Here is a 24290-nt window from a genome sequence, read left to right as displayed (position 1 = left end):
CCCCTTCAAGCTAGCTTCACTCCTCACCCTCTATGATGCTCCAGGCCAAGGAGCGCCCTTGGCACCGGGGATGCCAGGACCCAGCCGTGCACACCCACAGATGCGCCTGGGTGCACCTATGTATTACAGGAGGCTGGTGGGGTCTGGTCCCTCCCCTGGGAAGGTGGGGTCAGAGCTCCCCTTGCATCCACTACCGGCAAGGCAGCCAAGTCAACAAGCCTTTTGTTTTTCCCTCCTCACGATTTATTTAACAATCACCGCTGGCCTGGAGCGCCACTGCTGCAAAATCCTATCTGTGCTTGCTTTTGGCCTCTCTCCGTGGGAAGCCGATAGCCAAAGGGGTGGTAGGGCTGCGGTGGCACAGGGTGAACGTAAACGGGAGATTTAGGTTGAGGATAAGGAAGCTCTTCCCTGTGAGGGTGCTGAGGCGCTGGCACAGGGTGCCCAGAGAAGCTGTGGCTGCCCCATCCCTGGCAGTGTTCAAGGCCAGGTTGGACACAGGGGCTTGGAGCAAGCTGCTCTAGTGGAAGGTGTCCCTGCCCGTGGCAGGGGTTGGAGCTGGGTGAGCTCTAAGATCCCTACAACCCAATCAACCCAAAGCAGTTTGTGCTTCTGTACCAGAGGTGCAGGGCACGTGGGGGGGACAGCACCACACGGTGCTCCTGGCTGTGCTGCCCAACACCAGCCTCACACGGGAGAATTGAGCCAGCACTGGTCCCTCAACGTGTTTCTGAGGGTCAGTGTTAGAAAGAACAGGAGGTGGCAGGAGTGTGGTGGTGGCTGCAGCAGCACCCTGGGAGTCCAGCAGGCCTCATCCATGGGCACACAGGCAGCATCCCAGAGGAAACACTGCTGGCTGCAAGCCCTGCTGCAGGCTCCAGCTTGCTCTGGGTGCTGGGAAGCCACCTCCTTGCCTGGGGAGGGAGGACAATGCTGATGTGGTGTTAAAAGTGAGCATGCAGAGACCCCTACAGCATGGCCCCACGGGTCAAATCACCCCTCCGTACCTGAGCACACCAGATGGGCTTCCGAGGAGCATTGCACACCATCCTGGACCATATTTTCTCCTTGCAAGTGCTGCCTAGGGTGAACTATACATACAAAGATAATTTTAATTAATTTATTTATTTCTTTACACATAACTGAAAGTGATGTTACAGTACATAAGTTATTTACAACTGTGCAGTAATGTGTTGCAAAATAAATTATCTAGAAGGCAGCAAAAGTACATTGTTAATGTATATAAAAACTGTACAGCATTTATGGGATACAATTTTTCTTTATATGAGTATTGGCTCTGTAGTGTTTTCAAGTTATGTTCTCAGAAAGAGAAACGAAATGCCCAAGATTAAAGGAAAAAAAAATATATAAACCACATGGATTTTACTCCATTAAAAACACAGTTGGCAAAGTCCTTTCTCTGCATCACCACTCGCCTGCCCGGCCGCGCCGCTCCGGTGGCTCCTGCGCTCTTCCCAAAGGCTGTCGAGCGGCTGCTGCGGGTGCCGGAGCTGTCCTCACCTCCAGAGCCGCGGCTGCCCAACCCGGACGCTGTCTGTTTGCTTCTACTTGTTTTTGTTTTGTTTTTGTTTTTTTTTTCCTTTTTTTTTTGTGTTTTTTTTTTTTTTTTAAGTTTTTGTCTTTTTTTTTTTTTTAGATTTTATTTTTTTTTAGACATACCCAGGATGGAACGAGAAACTCAAAACACCCCCCCCACACCCCCCCCCCATGGTTTCCTACTGCAGCTTCTCCGAGCGGAGATCCGCCATCGGTGGAAAAAGAGAGAGCTGGAAAATCACGGTGTTCACAAGTACATGAATCACGCTGGGTCGCTGGCCCTGCTCAGCAGCTTCTGCAACACACAGACGGTGTCCTTGGCCTCCCCCTCTGCGCCTCTGCCAGTCTCTTGGCCGGTGCGTGCCCGCTGCCCGTGCAGCCCGGCTGCCTCCCTGCAAAGGAGATGCGCCCTGGCCCACTGCCCGGCAGAGCTGCCTTCAGTCTGGAAGCGAGGGACACGTTGTGAAGAAAGTGCAATTATTTTTCTCATTGTTTTGTTTTCTGCCGATAGCTGCTTCCTCCTCCTCTGACCAGGGATTCATCAGCAAGCGGTAAGGGTGAATGTGAGCTCGACCGCCCGACCTCGGAGGGCTCCCGTCCGTGCCAGTGTTCAGTGATGTCTCCTGGTTTTGAACTGTCATGCCGGCAAGAGGACAAAGTCATCGTTCACGTCGACCATTGGCACGTAGAACGAGGGCACCTCGTTCACGCAGAGGGATTTGTGCCCCGCAGGGTCCAGCTCCTGCACCTTCAGCTGCCACTCCATCCTTTGCACTGCGTTCAAAGCAGCAGCTTCGTGTTGCTGGCGCATGAGCAGGCACGTCTGGATCCGGGGGGGGGAGGAAGAAAGAACAAGCAGAAAACCATAATTTTAGTGCCTATAATGTGTATCCTTGTTGGAATAAATGAAGGAATTTAAGTAGGAATCATAAACAGTCTCAAATACAAAGTGAATGTGCAACCTGGTCTAGTGGAAGGTGTCCCTGCCCATGGCAGGGGGGGTTGGAGATGGATGAGCTTTAAGGTCCTTTCCAAGCCAACCCATTCTATGATTCTATGATGGGTAAGTAGGAGAGGGCAGGAAAGGCTCCTGCTGCACGTTCCACTTGGCAAAGGCAGGAGGCATGCAGTAATCATGGTGGGCACAGCAGCAAAGGATGCCACAAGCACGTTTTTAGGAAGGCAACCTGGACTTGAGATGCCTGCTGAGCCTAAATCCAGCAGAAGCAGGGGTGAACCCAAAAGGGCCTTGTGGGATGGCTTTTAAAGGGTCATAAGCACTCGAGGGCACTGACCCTGCGGGCAGCAGACAGTCCCACTGACCCCAACAGTGGCCCTTTGCTGCCCAAGAGCAGGGTCCTGCTCCCTTCATGGGAGCTGTCACCTCCCTCCGTGTCACCACCTGGAAGCACAATCGTCCCCGCTCCCTCCCGTGCCACCAGAGCTTTGCAGAGCACCCTGCAAATCACTGCACTTCAGTCCTTTCACCCTGAAGTTCACTACAGGCCTTGAGCTTGCTGCAGCACACACTGCTGGTGCAGAGCAGGCCCTGACTGACCCTAACTGACTTGAGAGGCTCCAGACCATACAGCATGAAGCAGAGTCCCAGACGGACAGACAACCCTTAGCAGAATATGTCTCCCACCCCCTTTTTGGAACCAGCAAGTGCTCCCCAAGTGCCCACAGAGGCTCCCAACTCCCCCCCATGCCATGCATCCCACCACAGAAGCATCCCACCTGCTCTAGCAGAAGGTGTCCCTGCCCGTGGCAGGGGCGTTGGAACTGGATGAGCTTTAAGGCCCCTTCCAACACAAACCAGTCTGGGATTCTATGACCCTGGATCATCCAATGCTGCCCACATCACCTCAGGACTCCTGCTCCCACCAGGGTTTTGGAAACCACAAAGGCAGTTCTCAAGCTATAGCAACAGCCAGGACCCCTCCTGAAGAACCCCTCCTGCCAGGAGGAAGAGGAGCAGGACCTGGTACCAGCCATGCACTGGCTCTCCCAAGCCTCTCACCTTCATTCGATCATACTTGTCATCCACGTCTTGCAACCAGGAAATGAACTGTCGCGCATTGAAACGGTCTCTGACCGATTTGTTTTCATCTCCCTAAGCAAAAGACAGCACAAGGAAATTACTTTATGCAGCTACAGGTCTAACAGGCCATGTTCCAACTCCTCTTAGGGCATACACTCATCAGAAACAAGAAGGAGGGAGGGAGAATAGAGCACACTGCTCCCAGCTGCTCTGGCAGCCCTCTGCCAAGGCTTCAGCCTCAGGCAGTGATGCACACACGTGTGCATGCATGCACTCCCCATGTCTGCTTGCTTTGCAGAGAATCTGTCTGTGTCAGCCCATCAGAGCACTCACATCTCTCTTGTCTGCTTCAACTCATGCCCACGACTGTAATGTCTTCACTGTAAAAGCACAGACACTTGGCTGGGAAATGCTGAGGGATAAATCAAGGCTCTAGGATCAATACTCCAGGTCACTAATGAACTCCAGGATTCTATTCCTGCACAGGATCCCTCCTGCAATGCAGTAGTGTGCTTCCCTGAGCAGCCAGGCTGGCAGCAGCTGCAGGGGATGCTGGCAGGATGGTGTGGGACCAACTGCAGCCACATGGCCACCAGCTGCAGAAACTGGACACGATTTGCCCTTCCCTGGCACAGAAGGAAGAAATGACTATTTCTTGTGGCTTGTGAGATAGAGCCTGGCTCTGTCAAAGCCCCTATTCAGACACAAATCAATTTAATGGTTCTCTTCCCTTCCTTCAACAGGAAGGTATCTCAGAGTGTAGTAAAAGAAACCTTTTAAGGATGCAGATGATACTGATCAAGAAAAAGGGCAGACAGTCCTGAGACTCACTGATAAACGCAATCATTTTTGCTTCTATCAGGACAACATGCTCCCTGTATCCCCACGTTCTGGATATATTTCCTTCCCTGGCACACATATGGGGTATCCCAGAACATGTGATACCAGAAGCTGAGTCAGAGTAGGCAACCTGCAGGGTCAGACAGGAGCTGCAGGGCTCTTGCAGCATGTTCTGTATCTGTGTGCCATGGTAGGAGTAAGGCACCTGAGCAGGGAGAGCATTAGGAACTCCTCCCTCCCTCCATCCAGAAAAGCACATCTCCCTCAGGGTCTGGCACAGAACCTTCACCATCAAGACAGACACTGACCTGATTTTCTAGAGGCATGTTATAGACCTCGGAGTCCAGCAGCATGGTGCAGGCACTGAAGGGCACAGCCTGGTTGGCAATAGTCCTTGCTGCCCGACAATGAACTCTTAGGATCTCCTGCTCACAGGAAACGATGAGCTTCTCCTGAGGAAGAGCAAAGGAAGCAGTGAGCAGAGCAAATCCAGGACCTCCTCCCGAGCAGGAGTTTCCTGGAAGCACTCCCTTACCCGCTCTATGCTGTGCTGGAGCCGCAGCTTCCCTCGCACTGCTTCCTGCTGCTTGAAGAGCTCCTTCAGAGGCTCGGCGAGCGATGGTGGCGGTGCGATCTGTGGGCACACAGCAGCAGGGGGTTAGAGCCAGCACTGCTGCTGGGTGCCCTGCCTGCACCCAGCACCCCCTGCCACGCAGCACATTGGCCAAGGGAGCTGGTGCCGCCCCGCAGGGTGATGTACTGAGCTTGCCACAGGAGAAACTCTGCCTGTGCCTCAGCAGGCAGGTGGCAAAGGACAACACCCTGACCATGCCTAGACCACAGCAAGGGGGGAGACAACAGGGCAAGAGGCGTCCAGTGCTGAGACACGAGGTCTGAGACACAGAACCAGAGCTTCCACCACCCCGTGTGCTGAAAAGGCAGTTTGTAAACGGGCCTGAACGTGTCTGATGAAGGGGATGACACTGCTGCAGAAATACTGCCAGGAGGCGCCCAATCTGCGCACTGGTGGGAAGGGTGCCTGGGTCCTGATGTGTCCTGATGTGTCCTGCACCCTCCTGGGGAGCAAGGTGCTTCACAAGCACAGCCCAACTGCAGAACAGGGGAGCAGGGGGCTCTGGGTTAGGCTAGGAAGGGACAAGCTGATCTGAACACAGGCTGCAACCACTGTGGTGCTGGGGCAGACAAAGCAAGTATTAACTCATGAAAACAATACGGGCCACCTGCACAGAAATCCCCACAGACCAGGACATTCCAGCTGCCTGCAGCAGGCAAAGAAGCCTGACTTAGCTGGTCATGCTGACCTCCTCCTCCAGGCTGGATCCTGGACTTACTTCCTGCAACACTGTTTATTGATGCACCTGTATTAGCAAGCCCATTCATGCAGCGCAGCAGTGAAATTGAGATCCCACTGCCAAGGAGTGAGTGCTATTGGCAAGTCAAATATCAGAGCTTGGGAAAACAAAGGCTGGATTTAAAAGCCATCTCTTCCCCACTAGTTCGTGATCTAGGTTCGTGATCTGATTATTATACTGCTTGGAAAAGCAGTTTTGCCTTCCAGCCTCAAATCCAGTGGATTAGTACAAACCTGCTCTGAAGTCTGAACAAATCTCAAGTTCCTAAGCACAGCCCAAGGTCTCCTCTGCAAAAACACAGCATCTCAGAGGACGCATTTATCACGCAGCCGTCTACTTACCGAGGCTTTGATTTGTCATCATGGGCATGTTCTAAAAGTAGGCTAACACCATGGCCTGGTACTACTGGCACTGAAAGGGCGCTCACGGTGTGCAGGGGACAATCTGGCTTGTAGCAGGAAGGGGACCGTCCCTGGTGCTGTGGTTTAAAGAGAGAAGGTGACTCACCACTGGAATATGGAGCTTGCTTAGAGGCTTGCCATCCAACAGGTAGGAGCCCGTGTAGGTGACATACTCGGCGTAGCATTGTGGAGCTTGGGGAGTAATATAGCAGAGGATTTTCCGCTTCTCTTCAATCTTTTTCCTGATCTGGAGGTACTCGAAGTAGGGGTTAGACCTGTCGCTGTGGTAAGGTTCGATGTCATCCAGTTTTATAGCATCTACAATAGCTGCCAGTGTTTGCTGTATCATCTCCCTCGTCTGCTGGGTGGACGTGTTGATCTGCTGCTGCAGCTGCTGGTTGGAGCGCTGGAAGCGGCGCTTGCGCGGGTGCTGAGCCTGGGAATCATCGTCCTCTGTAACGCGGCTCTTGGCACGTGTGACGGGCGCAGAAACAGGAGGAAATTCCTTCTCAGCAGCAGCGGCGTTCTGCTTGTTTTGGTTGGCGAGCATCTGAGCCCGGTTCCTGGTAATCCGCTGAGGAATCTCTTCTATTTTCGGTGGTTTGGGAGCTTCTGCTACTGGTTTCTGCACTGGTTCGACGGTTTCTGTTTTAGCATTGCTCGGAGGCGCTTCTGCCTGCGAGGAGGGGGCCTGGCTCGCACTGCGTGCCGCAGCACCCTCCTGTGGGACACTGCCCTCAGTGGTGGCCGCGGGTTGGGGACAGCTCTGGGAGCTGCTCTCTGCCACCCCACCAGAAGATGGCTTGTCTTCACGTGCAGCCTCCGCCTCTTTGCTCTCTGCCTTAGCAGATTCAGATGGGGTCTGCTTTGAAACCTGTGCTTCCGAGTTCTCAGCTCCCTTTTCCTGGGCTACATTCTGCGCTTCTGAGGTGGCTTCTTTTGCAGCTACTTCTGGTTTCTGATCCCCTGCTTTTGGCTCTGTCTCTGCGGGCAGGGCAGCAGTTGCCTGCCTGGCTGGTGCCTCCTCCGACTCACCGGATGCTACTGTGGATGCGCTCGCTTTGATGACCCCAGCGCTTGCTTCTGAACCTGCTGCTGCGCTTTCCTCTGCCGCTTCTGCCTTGGTCGCCTCTGTCTCTGCATCCTTAGGCTGGAGAGGCAGTTCTGGTAGCGAGAAGGGGCCGAGGTCCAAGTCATCTGTATTGGTGAAGGGATCAGGCCACGTTACTGCCCCCTCTGTGCCTGCAGGCGCAGCTTTATTGTTATCCAAATACTTGTTTTCTTGTGCGCTACCAACTTCTGCCTGAGGTTCTGCTGGCACACGAGGGGGCTCTGGAGGTATCTCAGGTGCTGCTTCTGGAATAGGCTTGCAGTTATTGAAGAACGTGTCTAACCTGGTAGGGGACATGTATGGAGCTTGCCCTTCAGCTTTCACTGTTTCTCCTGGAACTGCTTCCTCAGCATTCTGCTTGACTTCATCAAGCCTTGGTTCAGACACTGACAGAGGGTAAGATATGGGAGAAACGGGGTAGGAAGTATCTGTGGGAATGAAGGCTACTGGTGCAGGATGAATTGGCTCTAGGGAACAGAGTGGTGCTTTAGGGGACTCAGAGAACCTCTGGGGAGATTTCATCAGAAGCTCTGAGCCCATGGACCAGCTGACCGAGTGCTCTGCTGGGTTACCCATCAGGCTGGGAGGAATGCCAGGGTCAGTGCTCCTGGACTGAGGGTTATCCCAGTCTATGTTGTTCTGTTCTGGCATACCTGAACTAAAATGGTTTTCTTCGATTGATGGTAAGTAAGTAGATTCTGGTGGCATAATGGAAGCTGTAGCTTGCTGCTCTTCGGTGGTATCCAAGGGCATGCCGAGGTCAGGGGGAAGAGCACTTTCTACTGAAGGAGCCAGCAATTCATCTCTGTGGGAAGGGGAGGATTTTGCTTGTAAACCAGAAAAGACACTTTCAGGCGACTGGGAAACTCCACTGACAGCTCCTGGTGCGCAGTGCAGAGCTTCCACTTTGGGTGATGAAACCCCATAATCTGGTGAGTAATACCCAGGAGATAAACACTGGAACTTCTCAGCAGGGACAGAAGGAAGGGGAACTTTCTCCTCCATTAAGTGTGGCACTGGAGAGTCATAATTTGACGTTGCTGGAACACTTTGCTGCCTGAAAAATTTATCTCCGACACTGAATTCTTCTTCAGGTGCCCTTCTGATATCAACTGAGATGGAACGATAAAGGTTTGTGGAGGGTATGGTCCGAGATGGGGTCTGACCGGCGTTCTCAGGGAGCACACTGGAAACGTTGGCGTATCTGTCGAAGAAGGATGGAGAACAGGCGTTCATGGACATGGTGGATATGGGTAGTGAGTGCTGGGAGTCTGCACATTCAAACATCAGGTCTGTGTAGTCTTCGTTGCTGCACGAAGGAGTCCTAGGTGTCTGCATCACCTCCTCGTAGCTTGGACACGAGACGACGGATGCTGGGGTTGGAACTCCCGTCGGCCGGTTCTGATCAGGCCTGGGAGATGCTGGGAGGATCTCCTTCAGCTGAGGACCCGTTATCCAGTCCTTAGAGTCTGTCCCAACAGCAGGCTGGGGTTTGTTTTCTGGTGACAGCATAGGTGTCAGTGGACCCAGCTCTTTCAGCTTCTTGTCCTTGAGCTGGGTATCCAGCGTTAACGGCTTCTTCGTTGCCAGATCCAGACTCCTCTTGCGTGCATCTTCTGAGGTTTTAAGTTTGTCCTTTAATTTGGGGTCTCCAGACCTGTGCCTCATTTTCTCCATCTGCTTCATTCTCTCTTTGTGCCTTTTGTGGCGCTCCTCGATTTCCAGGTCTTTCTGGCTCAGCATCCTTTCAAAGCTGGTCATCATCAAATCACCGTCTCCCAGAAGCTTCTCCCTTGGCCTGGCTTCTTTCTTTCCGGTGTCTTTGGAAAGGGTTATTTTTTCATTCCCGTTGCTTATTTTTATTGACTCCGATTTGTCTTTCTCTTGGTTGTCCTTAAGCTTTTCCTTCAGTTTGGTTTCGCCAAATTTGAGGTTGTCCTCCTTCGATTTATCTTTAAAGGAGGTAACTTGCGGACTGTCCTTAAGCGTTGACTTTGGATCCTCTTTGTGATGTTTGAAGAAACCATCTGCATGTTTGTCTCTATGTTTTTCCTTTTCCTCCTTCCATTTTTCCTTGTGTTTATCTCGCTTCTTCTTCTCTTTAGCTGTGCTGATGGTGCTGGAGCCGTAACTCTTGTCTTTTTCCGCCTTCTTTGACAGCTCTCTTTCAGAATCATTTTTATCTTTCTTTTCAGAAAATAAGTAATCAATGCTTTTCTCTGGTTCCTCATCAGCCTCTGTCTTCACATTGTAGGAAGTGCTAAAAGCCTCCCCATCCACAGAGAAATCTTTTTCATAATGAGTGGAATCCTTTCTGCTGATGGAGTCTTTGAATTCTTCTGTTTTTTCCTTTTTCTCTGTCTTCTTTGTTTTTTCTTTCTCATGACTCTTCTTTGACGAAGATGAGGAATGTCTGTGTCTCTCCTTCTCCTTGAGTTTGTCCTGCAAGCAGGTTAAAGGGAGAGAGTCCTTAAACTTTTCTTCAGTGGCATCGGTAAGAGAGAGGTTAGAAGACTCAAAGAGGCTGGTCAGTCCTGGATCCTGCCCTCTATCTGTGAAGCTGTCAGAAGAGATCTCACTGATTTTGTCATTAGAGTCATCTCTATAGTCGTTCAGAGCCTCCTCCTCCAATTTCTCCAGCAGGCTCTTCTCTGACTCCCCTCCTTTCGAAGATTTCTTCTCTTTGGAGTGCTCTTTATCCGTCTTCTCCTTATGCTTGCTTTTCACCTTGTCATCATTGGCATGTTTCTTTTCAACCTTTTCTGGGAGCTTTTGCTTGGTTTTCTTCTCTTGAGTGGAATCTATGGACGTTCTGTCTTTCCTGTCCTTGTACTTTTCGGTAGAGTCTTTATCTTTCTTCTCCTTGTGTTTTTCAGAGGAACTCTTCTCCTTCTTCTCTTTCCCCCCTTCTGATGTCCCTTTGTCCTTTTTCTTCTCCTTGGAGTCCTTATCCTTCTGCTTCTCTCCTGAGTGCTGCCTGTCGGAGGAGTACTTGCGGTGCTTCTCAGGGTACAGCTCCTTCTCAGCAGCTGCACTGTCCTCCTTCTCCTGCAGACTATCCAGACGATGCATGTCGCTCCCAGCAGAGTCGCCAGCTTTGAACCCACTCAAGCTGTACTCATCCCTCTCGTCTTCGCTTTCATCTGTGAAGATGTCTGCAATGCTGTACCAGCTTTTCTCCTTGCCTTTCTTCTCATCCTTTTTTTCGGAGAAGTCCTCTCGATCTGCGGAGAAGTTTTTATCTTTCTTGTCTTTAACCTGGTCAAAAGAACTCTTCCTTTCTTTGTCTTTGCTGTGCGGGTCTTTGTACTTCTCTTTAGTCTCTTTTTTCTCTTTGAAACTCTTGTCAAGTTCTTTGTCTTTCAGGACTTTCTCAGGAGCAACTTTTTCAATTTTCTCCTTGTCGCCTTCTTTGGACTTTTCCTTGTATTTTTCTGGCTTCGCCTTTTCTTTTTTTTCTTTATCAGGAGCATCTTTCTTCTCCTTTTCCTTCCCAGAATGGTGTCTCTCCCAGCTCTCCAGAGGCTTACCACTGAATTCAGGGTCAGGCTTATCCTTGAAGAATGTTTCACAGCCATATTCTTTAAAGTCATCTCGATAGGGCTCCTCCTGCTTCGTTTTGGTGTCTTTTCTATCTTTAGAGCCATCAGAGGAATCTTTTCTGTCTTTGGTGGTTTCACCTGCATCTTTTTCTTTCCTCTCCTTGACATTCTCCGCAGAATCCTTCCTCTTTTTATCCTTTTCAGGCAAATAACTAGGAGGAACTTTGTGTCTGTCTGTTTGGTCCTTTTTCTTCTCGGAGCTTTTGTCCAAGTACTCCCTTTCTTTCTTCTTCAAGAAAGTGTCCTTTTCATTACGTTTCTCGTTGTACTCTTTCTTCTCTTTCGTTTTATTTTCCTTTTTCTTGTCTTTAGTTTCCTCTTTTACAGGTTCTATGATTAGTTTTGCCACTGTGTCATTTTTAATCTCCCTGAAATCTGTTACTGGAGAATCCCAGCTATCTTCCCCTTTGAAGTCGAAGGATGAGTCAGAAGACAAGTCTGAAAACCACCTCTCTTGCTGATCATCTGAAAGGCTGAACTTTGTGTCCTCGCTTTCAGGAAACTGGGTTTTGTTATTAAACTCATCAAACCCAGACTCATCCCTGTAAAGTTTGTCTTTTTTGCATTTCTCCTTCTCTTCCTTGAAAGCTTTTTCTTTCTCTAGTTTAGAAACCTTCTCTTCCTTCAGCTCATTCTTCTTTTCAGATTTTGACTGCTTGTCCTTTGATTTTTTCTTTCTCTCCTCTTTGTGTAGTCTTGGCTTCTCCTCCTTGGGAGACTTCTCTTTTACAGGTTTCTCTTTTTCTGATTTACTTAATCCTTCTCTGAAGGATTTGCTCATGTCTTTACTACCATCTTTGACTTTTCTTAATGATTTCTCCTCTTTCAAGGATTTTCCAGTCTCATCTTTAAACAACCATTCCTTCTCTTCGGCTTTACCTTTGGGGAGCTTTTCCTCCTTCTTACTGTGCTCTCGCTCATGCTTTAACACCTTTAGTTTGTTTTCGACTGGATTTTCTGTCTCTACTATCAAGCCTTTCTCAGGCTTTTGTTTAGAGTCCTCAAATTCAAAAGAAAAGGTTTTGATTATTTTAATGTCTTGGCTGATGGGACACTGCCCCTTCTCCTTGTTTTTATGTTTGTGTTTTGTTTTATGCTTTTTAACAACCTTCCCCTCTTTGTCCAGCTTTGGAATTGCTCCATCCACATTGCTATGGAATGAATTCTTTTTCTCAGAAACAGTGTTGTGTGTGGTGTTTTTCTTTCTGTGCTCTGTTTTCTTCCTGACTGGCTTTAGCGACTCTAAGCTCGAGTCCTCGGACGAGTAGTCTGACTCGCTCGTCAGTCTCGTCCTGGTGGAGTCCGATAAGGAACTGACATCTGACCAAGCTGGAGAAGATATGGTTTTCCAATTGTCCGTCCTCCAGTGCTTGGAGTGCTGTTCTGTAAGGTTAGCATTATGTTTCTGGGATGCTAAACTCCCATGAGAAGAGGTCGATGAGGCAGACAGAGAGTTAAACAAGGAGGATTCCTTTAGCACTAGCCTGGAGTCCTTTACACAGCTAGAGCTCTGAAGAGAGTCTCTATCATCCTCCTCACTCTCCACATTTTCACTCTCTGATTCAGAGGAACAAAACTTGTCATTTTTTTTGCCAAACCGAACCTCTTTGTTTTTTGTCTCTTTCTTCCGCTTCTTTTTTACTTTGCTTTTCTCCTTCTGAGGCTTTGTGCTGGCGGGCTCTCGAATCTTGCTGCTGGGCAGTATCGAGTGGCTCGAAAGTCGCAGCTTCTCCCCTGTCCCCACAGCAACACTGGTCTCCTCCTCGTCCGAGCTGTCCGACAGGATGCGGTGGGCAGCTTTCTTTGGTGTAATTGTGTTATTTTTAGTATAAGTTTTCACTTCCATTTTGGGTATGGAAATGAAACTGTTTGCTTTAGTCTCTTTTCTGTAATCCTTTTTCAGCAGATGTTTGTCATCAACAGGCGGGACCCGGTCCTGCTCATCATCCTCATCAAATTCATACTCATCTTTCACTGGGGTGATGGTTTTGGGGGGCTCCTGGGCCTTGGGCTTGTGCTTCAAACCCTTCTCAAACTCTGAGTCTGTGTTATTGCCATCAACAGAGCTGGAGGGAGCGAAGGAAGGGGCATCCTCCTCTTCTGAGGTCTCTGCAGACAGAGAAGAACAATGTGTTAAGGGCTGCGAGGGGCTTTGGGGAGGCAACATGATCAGTCTGCTGCATATGTGACCCCTGTGAACACCCCTGCCACCCTTCTGCCTTACCCAGCCTTTGCTAAGTTTGCAGCTGATAGCTCGAAATGTTGGGTTGGGAGATCTTTTAGAAAGGGATAGCTATCCAGTCTCGAACCTGCACAGGGTGCTCCTCAAAACAACATCCTGGGTGTATCAAGAGGAGAACCTGTTAACAGGGTTATGACTGCACAAACCATAGGTCAAGACTTCCCATGAGACTGGAAACTTTAATTAGCATGGATTAAAACCTGCAGTGTTCCCCATTCGTGGGACAGGCTGTAGCAGGGGGCTCTGCTGAGGGGTAGCCCGGGAGCACTGGTACGGAGTGCTGTGCCCTCCAAACGGGGAGGGATGGGGACACACAACGAGCATGCAAACCTCCTCCTCTCTACACACAAGCTGGACTGCGGTCAACTGCTGAGTTGAGCAGCTCGAGAGAGGACGCCTTCAACACCTGAGCAGGGTGAAGCTCAGTGTCCAGGAGCCTCAACTCAGAACAGTGAGAGCCTCAAGTCCTCAGCTGACACAAGCATGGACTCAGAGGGGGCTGTGACAGGAGGGACAGCACCAGCCCTGACTGAGTAAAAAACCACCCTGGGGAGTGGGAACGATCAGGAGTGTGGTATGGCAGTTTGTGCAGGCAGGTGAGCAGGATGGTGAGCACTCGCCGTATGAGCAGGGCCCGGTGTGGGAGCTCTGCTCTGGCTGCCCTGGTGGTGGCCAGCGTAGGCACCCAGACAGAGCCGATGAGAGGGGAGGCTGCAGTGCAGAGCTCAGGGTGCAGAGAGTGCCTGCACTGGTCTGGTGAGGGGAGGGGGCACGGTGGGCAGGGCTGCTCTCGGTGCTCCCTGGTGGAGGTGCTCCTGCAGCAGGGGCTGAGCTGTGGGATGCTGTCAGTAGGCTGAAAGATGCCAGGGAAGCTGAGAGAAAGCAGGAATGCTTGCTCCTGGCCCAACCTGTGCAGGGGCCTAAAGCGTCCACTGCAGCTTATGCAGGAAAGTAGGAGGCTGTTAACCCAGGAAGCTGGGAATTAGTGACAAAAAAAAAAAAAAACAACAAAAAAGGGAGGAAAAGGACAATTAAAAGCAAGGGGCTTCCTCCTAAATCTGGTGGGATGTCCACGCAGAACCGCTTTGCTGTCCTGCAGGGGGCTAACGAGCAAACACCCTCGCACCATGAACAGAACAGCCGGCTGGTGCACTGCTAAAGGAGATCTCTACTGGTGCTGCCAGGAAAAAGCGGCGGGTCGTAGTGGTAGGGGACTCTGCTTTGAAAGGCACAGAGGCACCCATCTGCCGGCCTGGCCCAGTCTCAAGGGAGGTGTGTTGTCTACCAGGGGCACGGATCAGGGATGTGGCAGAGAGGCTGCCTGCTCTAGTAAGTCCCACGGACTATTACCCACTCCTGGTGATCCATGTGGGTGCTAGGGATACAGACAGCAGTAGCCCGGGGAACATGAAGAAGGACTACAGAGCCCTGGGAGAGGTGGTTAGGGGCTCTGGAGCTCAGGCTGTCTTTTCATCAATTCTCCAGGACACAGGGGAGGACCTTAAAAAGACCAGGAGGATTGGGCAGGTTAACAAATGGTTAGAATGGTGTTGCCACAGTCAAGGGTTTGGGTATTTAGAACACGGGACTCAATCTGGGAGGCCAGGTCTACTGGGGGCTGGTGGAGGGTCGCACAGTAGTTTTGGTAGGAGTCTTGCCAGGCTGGTCAAGGATGCTTTAAACTAGATGTGTTGGGGAGGGGGGCATCATTCCATCCCAGCACTCCCAGTCAGCTGCCAGCACCTATAATAAATGCTCGGGGCAATGTAGAGATATCCCAGAGACTCCAGCCAATGAGCCGGCTTCAGTTGGAGCTCGGCTCAGATGCCTCCATACAAACACCCATAGCATGGGGAACAAACAAGAGGAATTAGAGATGAGTGCACGTCTACGGGGGTATGATGTAATGGGCATCACAGAAACATGGTGGGATGGCTCCTATGACTGGAGTGTTGGAATGGAAGGTTACAGGCTCTTCAGAAAAGACAGGGCTGGCAGGCGGGGAGGGGGAGTTGCCCTTGATGTTAGGGATGGGCTGGAGAGTATGGAACTCTGTCTGGGGACAGGTGAGCAGTCCACAGAGAGTTTGTGGGTCAGGGTTAAAGGGAGAACAGCGATGGGAGACATTACTGTGGGGATCTGTTACAGACTGCCTGACCAAGAGGAACCTGTGGACGAAGCACTTTATAGGCAGATAGCAACAGCCTCACGCTCACAGGCCCTTGTCCTCATGGGGAACTTCAACCACCCTGACATCTGTTGGAGGGACGGTATAGCCCGGCACAAGCAATCCAGGAGGTTCCTCGATTGTGTGGAAGACAACTTCCTTCTGCAAGTAACAGAGGAGCCGACAAGGAGAGGTGCCATGCTTGACCTCGTGCTCACCAACAGGGAAGGGCTCGTTGGAAATGTGACTCTCCAGAGCAGCCCTGGATGCAGCGATCACGAGATGGTCCAATCTGAGATCCTCAGGACAGTGAGGAGAGTGTGCAGCAAGCTCACTGCCCTGGACCTCAAGAGAGCAGACTTTGGCCTCTTCAGGAACCTGCTCAGTAAGGTTCCATGGGATACAGCCCTAGAGGGCAGGGGGGCCCAAGACTGTTGGATGATATTCAAGGATCACCTGCTCCAAGCTCAGGAGTGTTGTGTCCCAACTAGAAGGAAGTGCAGCGGAGGGCCAGGAGACCTCCCTGGGTGGATAAGGAGCTGCCGAGGAAACTCAGAGGAAAAAAAGAGGCTTATAAAAGGTGGAAGCAGGGACAGGCGGCCTGGGAAGAGTACAGGGGTGTTGTCCGGGAAGCTAGGGACCAGGTCAGGAAAGCTAAGGCCCAGTTAGAATTAAACCTGACTAGGGATATTAAGGATAACAGGAAGGGATTCTATAGGTACACTGTGAGTAAAGACAGACTAGGGACAACATAGGCCCCCTCTGGAAGATCTCAGGAGAACTGGCTGCCCTGGATTTGGAGAAGTCTGAGGTTCTGAATGACTTCTTTGCCTCTGTCTTCACTGGCAAAGGCTCTGACCAAACCACCCAAGTCTTGGAAGGCAGACACAGGGACTGTGAGAACAAAGACCTTGTGCCCCCTGTAGGAGAGGATCTGGTTCGAGACCATCTTAAGAACCTGAACGTGCACAAGTCCATGGGTCCTGATGAAATCCATCTGCGGGTCCTGAAGGAGCTGGCAAATGGATTTGCTGAGCCACTGTCCATCGTAGTTGAAAGATCCTGGCAGTCAGGTGAAGTTCCCAATGACTGGAAAAAGGGAAATATAACCCCCATTTTCCAGAAGGGGAAAATGGATGACCCGGGGAATTACACACCAGTCAGTCTCACCTCTGTGCCTGGCAACATCTTGGAGCAGATTCTCCTGGAAGGCATGCTAAGGCACATGAAAATCAACAAGGTGCTTGGTGACAGCCAGCATGGCTTCACTAAGGGGAAATCCTGCCTGACCAACTTGGTGGCCTTCTATGATGGGGCTACAGAACTGATGGACAGGGGTAGAGCAGTTGATGTCATCTACCTGGACTGTGCAAAGCGTTCAACACTGTCCCACACGACATCCCTGTCTCTAAATTGGAGAGACAACAATTTGATGGATGGACCACTCGGTGGATAAAGAACTGGCTGGATGGCCGCACACAAAGAGTTGTGGTCAACGGCTCAATGTCCGGCTGGAGACCAGTAATGAGTGGGGTCCCTCAGGGATCTGTGTTGGGACCGGTCTTGTTCAACATCTTTGTCGCTGCCATGGACAGTGGGATTGAGTGCGCCCTCAGCAAGTTTGCCGATGACACCAAGCTGTGTGGTTCGGTTGATATCCTGGAGGGAAGGAGGGACCAGGAGGGCCATCCAGAGGGACCTTGACACACTTGTGAGGTGGGCTGATGCCAACCTCATGAAGTTTAACCATGCCAAGTGCAAGGTCCTACACCTGGGTCGGAGCAATCCCAGGCACAGCTACAGGTTGGGCAGAGAAGAGATTCAGAGCAGCCCTGCGGAGAAGGACTTGGGGGTGTTGGTTGATGAGAAAATGAACATGAGCCGGCTCCAGTGTGCGCTTGCAGCCCAGAAAGCAACCGTATCCTGGGCTGCATCAAAAGGAGCGTGACCAGCAGGTCGAAGGAGGTGATCCTGCCCCTCTACTCTGCTCTCGTGAGACCTCACCTGGAGCATTGTGTGCAGTTCTGGTGTCCTCAACATAAAAAGGACATGGAACTGTTGGAACAAGTCCAGAGGAGGCCACGAGGATGATCAGGGGCTGGAGCACCTCCCGTATGAAGATAGGCTGAGAAAGTTGGGGCTGTTCAGCCTGGAGAAGAGGAGGCTGCGTGGAGACCTCATAGCAGCCTTCCAGTATCTGAAGGGGGCCTATAGGGGTGCTGGGGAGGGACTCTTCATTAGGGACTGTAGTGACAGGACAAGGGATAACGGGTTCAAACTTAAACAGCGGAAGTTTAGATTGGATATAAAGAGGAAGTTCTTTACTGTGAGGGTGGTGAGGCACTGGAATGGGTTGCCCAGGGAAGCTGTGAATGCTCCATCCCTGGCAGTGTTCAAGGCCAGGTTGGACAGAGCCTTGGGTGCCATGGTTTAGTGTGAGGTGTCCCTGCCCATGGCAGGGGGGTTGGAACTGGATGATCTTAAGGTCCTTTCCAACCCTAACTATTCTATGAGTCTATGATTCTATGACTAGTCCCCATATTGTAAAGGTAAGACATCCATTTACCTGCAATTGGCTTCCAATCCTACATCTCGATTGTACCAGGCAAGTCATCTCAACGTAGGCTTCCAGGGCAAACAGCTAGAGCTCCCGGAGCTAAAGCGGGTGGTTATGTTGTCTGAATTTGGGTTACAGCTACAGATGGACTCCTGACCGTGGCAGCAGCGTGCAGGTATTCTGACATGAGTCTAACTTCACTGTCCTCTTAAGGTCTCTGTATTAACAGACAGCTGCAGGCCACAACCATCACTCCTATGTTCACATAAAAGTCAATCTCACCTGTCGAGCTCTCTTCGCTAGAGGGGTATGTGGTCTTTCCCAAGAGCAGATTCACCATGGTGGGAGAATTGGCTACTTTTAAAGGTGTCTCGCCCTTCCTGTTGCTTTGATGAGGATTCCCTCCATAATGTAACAACAATTTCACCACCTGAAAACAGAAATTGAGACTTGAAGTCACTCATGACATTTTGATTCCAGGCTTTTTGTACAACTTTCATACAGAACTAAAAGGGGGATGTCCTCAAGCAGTCTGTTGTCAGAACATGCCTTAAGGTACAAACAGTCTTCAGTAATAAAGACAAAAAACAGCAACATGAACCAACTTGAGAGGAAAGAAGGGAAAAGAACATGACATTTTATCCCCTGAAATAGAGGAACAGCAAAAGTAAAACACAAAACCAGCACCAGGGCAGGGAAATTCCTGTCCATTACTATCAGCAGCAAATGATAATAAAATCACAGAATCCTAGAATATTTTAAGTTGGAAGGGACCTTAGAGATCACCTAGCTCCAACTCCCCTGCCACAGACAAGGACATCTCCCACTAGACCAGGTTGCTCAAAAAACTGTCCAACTGGCCTTGAACACTTAAAATAAACAGAATCTCTGATTTTGCACAGTCAGCTGCTTAAGGCATGAGTTAGAAAAAATGTTATTAAAAACAGAGCTACGGAGTCCAGCAAAAACCAACCTTGAAGTGCCCGTTGTTGGCTGCATCGTGCAGTGGGGTGTCATCATCCAACCCCTTTGTGTTGACTTCAGCGCCCGCAGCAAGCAACTGCTTTGCAACATCATAATAACCCCGGTTGCAAGCCTCGTGCAATGCTGTCCAGCCTGCAAGCAAAGGGACACTCAGAACATGGACATCACCTTCATGGAGAAAGTTAGGGATGGTGAAAATCTCACGCTGCGGGTGTGAATGTGTCAAGGGGTCTGTTCCTCTGATGGCCAAAGTGATGGGCTTGTTTGCCTGGCTCCCCATGGCACAGCACGAAGAAACCTGCAGCTCTGCCTTTGTTACTCCAGCCAGGTGGTAGCTGAATCAATCCTGCTTTTCCCTCTGGTCATGAAATGTGCGACACAAATCTAGATAGTTAGATAATCTATCAGAACGGACACAGCCCCGGGAAATGAAAAGGCAAAGGTTTATGTAGGAAATAAGGAGAATTACTGATGCTGGGTGAAAGCCATCACCAAGGCCTCAAATCTTTTCCTCTTCCAGCTCCTCCATAAGGGCAAAACACTGCTGCCCATATCAGGATGAGCCCTGAGATACAGACATGGCTTCCCTACACAGATCTCACAAATATTTTCTGTGTACTCTCCAAAGCAAGCAGCCATTGCAGCTGCAAAACAGGCCCCTGGCTCGGCGAGAAACCAAACAGCATGCCTCCACAGTAACAGTGGCTCAGGTTCTCAAATAAACCTCCAAGGAACACGGAATGAAATATTTTATCATGTTCAAACAGACTATTTTTAAGCAGAAATTGTTCTGAAGTTTCCCAGCAAATGTGCTTGGCTCCTTCGGTGTTTTGCTGATAGCATCGTGGGAGCTCGTTCCATTAACTTCACTTGGAGCATTAAGAAGGGGCACCTGTGACCAGAATTAATCACAACTGATACTTCAGCCTAGCACTGGTATTAATCATACAGGCAGAGGAACATGCAGATTTATTTATAGCTCCAAAATCGTGCAAAGAGATCAGCAAAGAGCAAAGTGAAGCTCTGGGATGTGCTGGAAGAAGGGCTAATTCAGCCCCATCACTGGCACGGGTGTGCACCAACAGCACTGCTCGCCACCTCATGGCTGCCTTCTCACCATAGGACTTGGGGCTGTTCCCATCCCAGACTCCCTTCCCCATTCCGAACACCAGAAGCAGGAGCTTGGTGGCCCCACTGAGGAGGAGAAGGAGGTGGTGAGGCTCCTGAGCGTCAGGATGGTCAATGTCTCCTCTAACTCAAGACACTGGGCCGGTGCAGCTGGGAGCCTGACCCCAATGTTTGGTACTTAAAAACAACCCCAAAAAGCTGTAGGCATCAGCCACTCAACCCTGGAGCAATGACTTTACAAACCCACTCTTGTCAGTATTTTTGTGCACATGACTTCTTGTATTTTAAGTAAAAAAAGAGCTAAACCAGCCCACTTCCCTTTGTGAATTCCCCTCCAGACTTCCAAGAATACACCCTCTTGGAAGGACACAAGAAAATGGAGAAGAGGGTCCTTGTCACAGTATAACAGTGTGTAGCTGCAGCAGCCCCAGAGATGGCTATGGATCTAGCCCAGCACAGCATCACTGCCCTGAGCAGGACCATGTTCAGACCAATAGCATAGCCTGGGAATTCAGCTCCCAAACTACAACAAGGGAACTGATGCTTTTCAGGGATTTATTACTTTGACAGACTTGACGTAGGGTTTTGTTGTTTTGATTTTAGATGACTGCAAGATTTCCCCCCCCCCCAAAGGACAAACAATTTTTGGTTAAGCCCCTATTTACAAGTCACAAACCCACATTATAAAGAAACTTCTTTCTCTAGTGGGAGACATTCTTAGAGGTAGAACAGTCAACCAGGTTGGGAAAAGGTTCAGCTGCCAGTGCTGACAGGTTCCCTGCAGTGCTGCCAGCGGACTGGTTACCTGCGAAGTCTTTCACATTGACATCTGCACCCTCGATTATGAGCTCCTTGATGCGCCGGGCATCTCCTCGGATGGCAGCTCGATGCAGCCGAGTCTCTCCTCGCTCGTTTCTCTTATTTACTTTATCTTTGGTTTTGGAGGCAGAGTTAGGAGTTCCCTTCTGACAAACTGTAGACTGAGAGGGATGCTTTGGTGTTGTGTCAACTGCACGGAGAAAAGAAACAAGAGTGAAGAACCGCAACTCAAAGGAAGCCTAAAAATCCCTTAGAGGGAGCTCTTGCAACGCGTTTCACCTTGCCTCTCCCTAAAACGCTCACCATAAGGCATGAGAGGCAACTGCACCTCTGAAGTCGCTGTGAAGACAGAGGAAAGCCTGTGTATGCATAATGCAGATATTAATTGCAGGCTGCCAAAGCCCACTGGAGAGAACTGCAGTCCTTGCAAAGACTGTAGGCAATCCCAGGATTTGGAAGCAGATAATGCAGCTCCTTACCCTAAAACCTCATTTCCTAAGGGAAGCTGCCTGTAATACATGAGGTCTGACAGCTCTGGGAGGAGGCTGCACATTTCCTGAGAGAACATCTGAATGCTCTGAAGACTACGCAGCTTTTCTGCCTCCCCTCTTCCCCACCCCAAATAACAGCAACATAAGCAGCTAGATCCGTGTTAAGAAGAAACAAAATACGTGGCTAGAGCTGCAACATCTGTGTGTAGGGTGCAGATGTGCTCATACAGACAGCACAGTGCCTCTAAAAACCCTGGGGGGTCATGTATGAAGCAGATAAAAATGACTAAAATACAAAATCCATGGTAAACACGTTCCAGATGCTCCACATCTCACGTTACAGTTGCAGTGGTTACACATCCTATCCCTCTCCGCAGGAAGAAACCTTAAAAAAACCCACAGAGGAAGATATTCTAACATTATTCACAATGTTCCTTTACTGAGTTAGCCCCAGAGCCAGTGGAAAACGTGAAGGTCTAGCATGAAGGAGCTCCCGCGGAACCGAAGCTGCAGTGAAGCAGCCAGGGCAGGCTCAGTGGTGGCCTGGATTTGGCCCACAGGACGTCTGCTACTGCCTTATGCTAGAAGGAGGAAGGGCAGCAGCAGCCACATGTGAGCCTACAGCAGTGCCTGAAGTGGGAGCAGGTATCCTGCTGCCCCACTGCCGCATCTCACCTTCGGCACTGTGAGCAGGGAGACCTCATGGAGCATCCTCAGGGATGAGCTGCCAGGGGGTTACAGCTCATCCCTGCTGCCTTCAAGGAGCTCCCTTAACCACACTGAGCAAACCCACCCTCTGGACCTTACCTGGGCTGTTTGCAGACTCTTCTGCTGTCATCTGCATAAGGAGAGCAACTTGCTGGCGCTCGGACAGTGGATATCCTGCCCGTATCCCCGAAAGGCCCATTCCGAAGAGCAAGCCAGGCTTTCTGGTGGCGGGTTCCTTTTTAATCCTCTTTCGCTCGGGACCCTGCTTTTCTGTGGAGACACAGAAACACAAGCTGTGAATGCTGCTGGAACTCAAAGCCATGTTTGCTTCTGAGCGGTGCCAACAGCTCTTCAATCCAATTCTGTACCTCACAAATGGAAAAGCGTGTGGTGAAGTATGCATCCCTGCAGTGGGAGCACCAGCACCCAGGGCAGCTGGGACACACACTGCTCCTGCTGCCCACCAGCTCTTCTGACAGTGTCTCCCAGTATAGGCTTCTACCATTTCTCCCCCCACCATCAAAGAACAGTACAAGAGGGAGGAAGCAGGTCCTTTGTGGTCTGTACCTTCCATCTTGCTTCTAGGAGCCTCCATTTCATGCCATGGTGCTTTGAGGAGTGTATGCAGTCTTACACCACCACAGCATGGACTGAACTGGAGGCACCTAAAAGCCTCAACAAAAAGTGCTAGCAAGACACAGGCTGACAGCTTGGAAACGTTACCATCTCATCCCTTCGTTATCATCAAACGGGTGCACTGCCCCTGGGAGCACCAGGCTGGTCCTCTCCTCCCTAGTGCAGAGCACACACCTGCAGGTCAGGCAGATGACTTCTTAGCCATATATATTCCTGCATGCCTCTTAAGAAAATGCCGAAAAGGAGGGCAGGAAGAAACTCCTGTGCCTGGCTTCTCATCCCCCAAATCCCAGCCTGACCCTCAGCCTCCTAAATCACCCAGCTACAAAGGCAGCTCCCACCGATGGGCTGTGCATGGCCTCCTCTGGAGCTGGAATTTGCTGCTGGAATGCCATATGCACAGCGATGAGACAAACCCCAGCTTCACCCTGCACCTCCAGCTTTGCTCTCAGGAGCCACGCAGCAGCAGCCTGCTGCAAGCTGGTGAGAAGTGGACCCTGCACTGTGCAACTTGCTGCATCCCTCCCCATGCCCAGCTCAGGCATCCAACATCAGTGAGAAGTCTGGTACTAATACAGCCTTGTCTTGAGTATTTTCCTGTCTTTGTGCAAGTATTGATCCCTTTCCCATTCAAGGAGAGTCAGCAGCCCTTCCTCTGTGCTTCTGGTTTATTTTCTTTGTTGATGCTGTCTGGTGAAAGCATAAGTTCTGCTGCATCCTCCTCTCCAGCAGGTCCACAGAGCCACAGCCATGCCAGAGCCATAGAATCACAACCCTCACAGGGAAGAGCTTCTGCCTAAGAGCTCATCTCAGTCTCCCCTCGGGCAGGTTAAAGCCATTCCCCTTGGCCTGTCCCTACAGGCCCTTGTCCAAAGCCCCTCTCCAGGTTGTGAGTCCTGAGGAAGGGATGCATTCAGCAAAGTTTCAAGGTACCACTTCAAGAAAGAAAAGTTAAGTTTTCTTTCAAGAAGCCAGCCAAGCAAGAGACAGAATTATCTGCAGAGCAGCATGGCAATTCCTTGTCAGCAGCCAAGCTGCATCCCTCCTACTAGGCAACTGTCCTAAACCCACAAAGAAGCATAAGGAAGATACGGTGCATGTAAGTGGAAAATCCAACTTTGATCACGTCTATTTCTGAGCACTGATACGGTTTGTTTAGAGCCACCTGACTGCAGGGCTGGTACCAACATTCTGAGCAGCCACAGCTACAGCAGTTATCAAACCCAGGTGAGTGGCAGCTTGTCCTCACATCACACGCTCAAACACCAGTTTGAGTCAAGGCTGGCTTGATGCTGTTCAAGAAACCTGAGCAGTAAAACACCTCACTGCATCCTTGATGCAATGAAGGCTGCAGAGACAAGCTGGTCAACCCTACTAAACAGGGAAATAAATAGAGACTCTGTCCTCCAACTGACCACCCGTGCTTTTCAACAGAACAAATCCTGCCTGTGACTTTGAAGCACGAAGTAAACATCTTTTTACTGAAAATGAGTTTTGCACAGCCACCAGCCACTGGCTCACAGAGTCACAGACTGGTTTGTGTTGGAAGGGACCCTAAAGCTCATCCAGTTCCAATCCCTGCCATAGGCAGGGACCCCTTCCACTGGAGCAGCTTGCTCCAAGCCCCTGGGTC

The 24290-nt window shown here is 50.5% G+C and overlaps 1 protein-coding gene across 5 annotated transcripts in view; it reads right to left on the bottom strand.

Annotated features, from left to right (window-relative positions):
• Positions 1-1106: 1106 nt before the first annotated feature.
• The window catches only part of ANKRD11 (ankyrin repeat domain containing 11), a 153632-nt gene continuing 130448 nt past the window's right edge, over positions 1107-24290 (bottom strand). For 4 of the 5 annotated variants that reach the window (XM_062628956.1, XM_062628954.1, XM_062628957.1 and 1 more), the window contains 9 exons: positions 22121-22291; positions 20809-21012; positions 18865-19007; positions 18174-18321; positions 6319-13034; positions 4974-5072; positions 4747-4890; positions 3578-3670; positions 1107-2380 (listed from right to left, as the gene is read on the bottom strand). In XM_062628956.1, coding sequence (XP_062484940.1) covers positions 2195-2380; positions 3578-3670; positions 4747-4890; positions 4974-5072; positions 6319-13034; positions 18174-18321; positions 18865-19007; positions 20809-21012; positions 22121-22291 — 7904 coding nt within the window. In that variant the 3' untranslated portion in view covers positions 1107-2194. Of the gene's footprint in view, positions 2381-3577; positions 3671-4746; positions 4891-4973; positions 5073-6318; positions 13035-18173; positions 18322-18864; positions 19008-20808; positions 21013-22120; positions 22292-22588; positions 22687-24290 lie in introns of those variants that run through there. The other variant, XM_062628958.1, reaches the window with a different exon arrangement.

The sequence above is a fragment of the Pezoporus occidentalis genome, unplaced genomic scaffold, assembly GCF_034315485.1.
Source record: "Pezoporus occidentalis ecotype Australia unplaced genomic scaffold, CSIRO_AGI_Poc_V1 ctg326, whole genome shotgun sequence".
In the NCBI taxonomy this organism is placed as follows: Eukaryota; Metazoa; Chordata; class Aves; order Psittaciformes; family Psittacidae; genus Pezoporus; species Pezoporus occidentalis.
The sequence above is the reverse complement of the archived record's forward strand: the minus strand, read 5'-3'. Positions and strand labels throughout refer to the sequence as shown.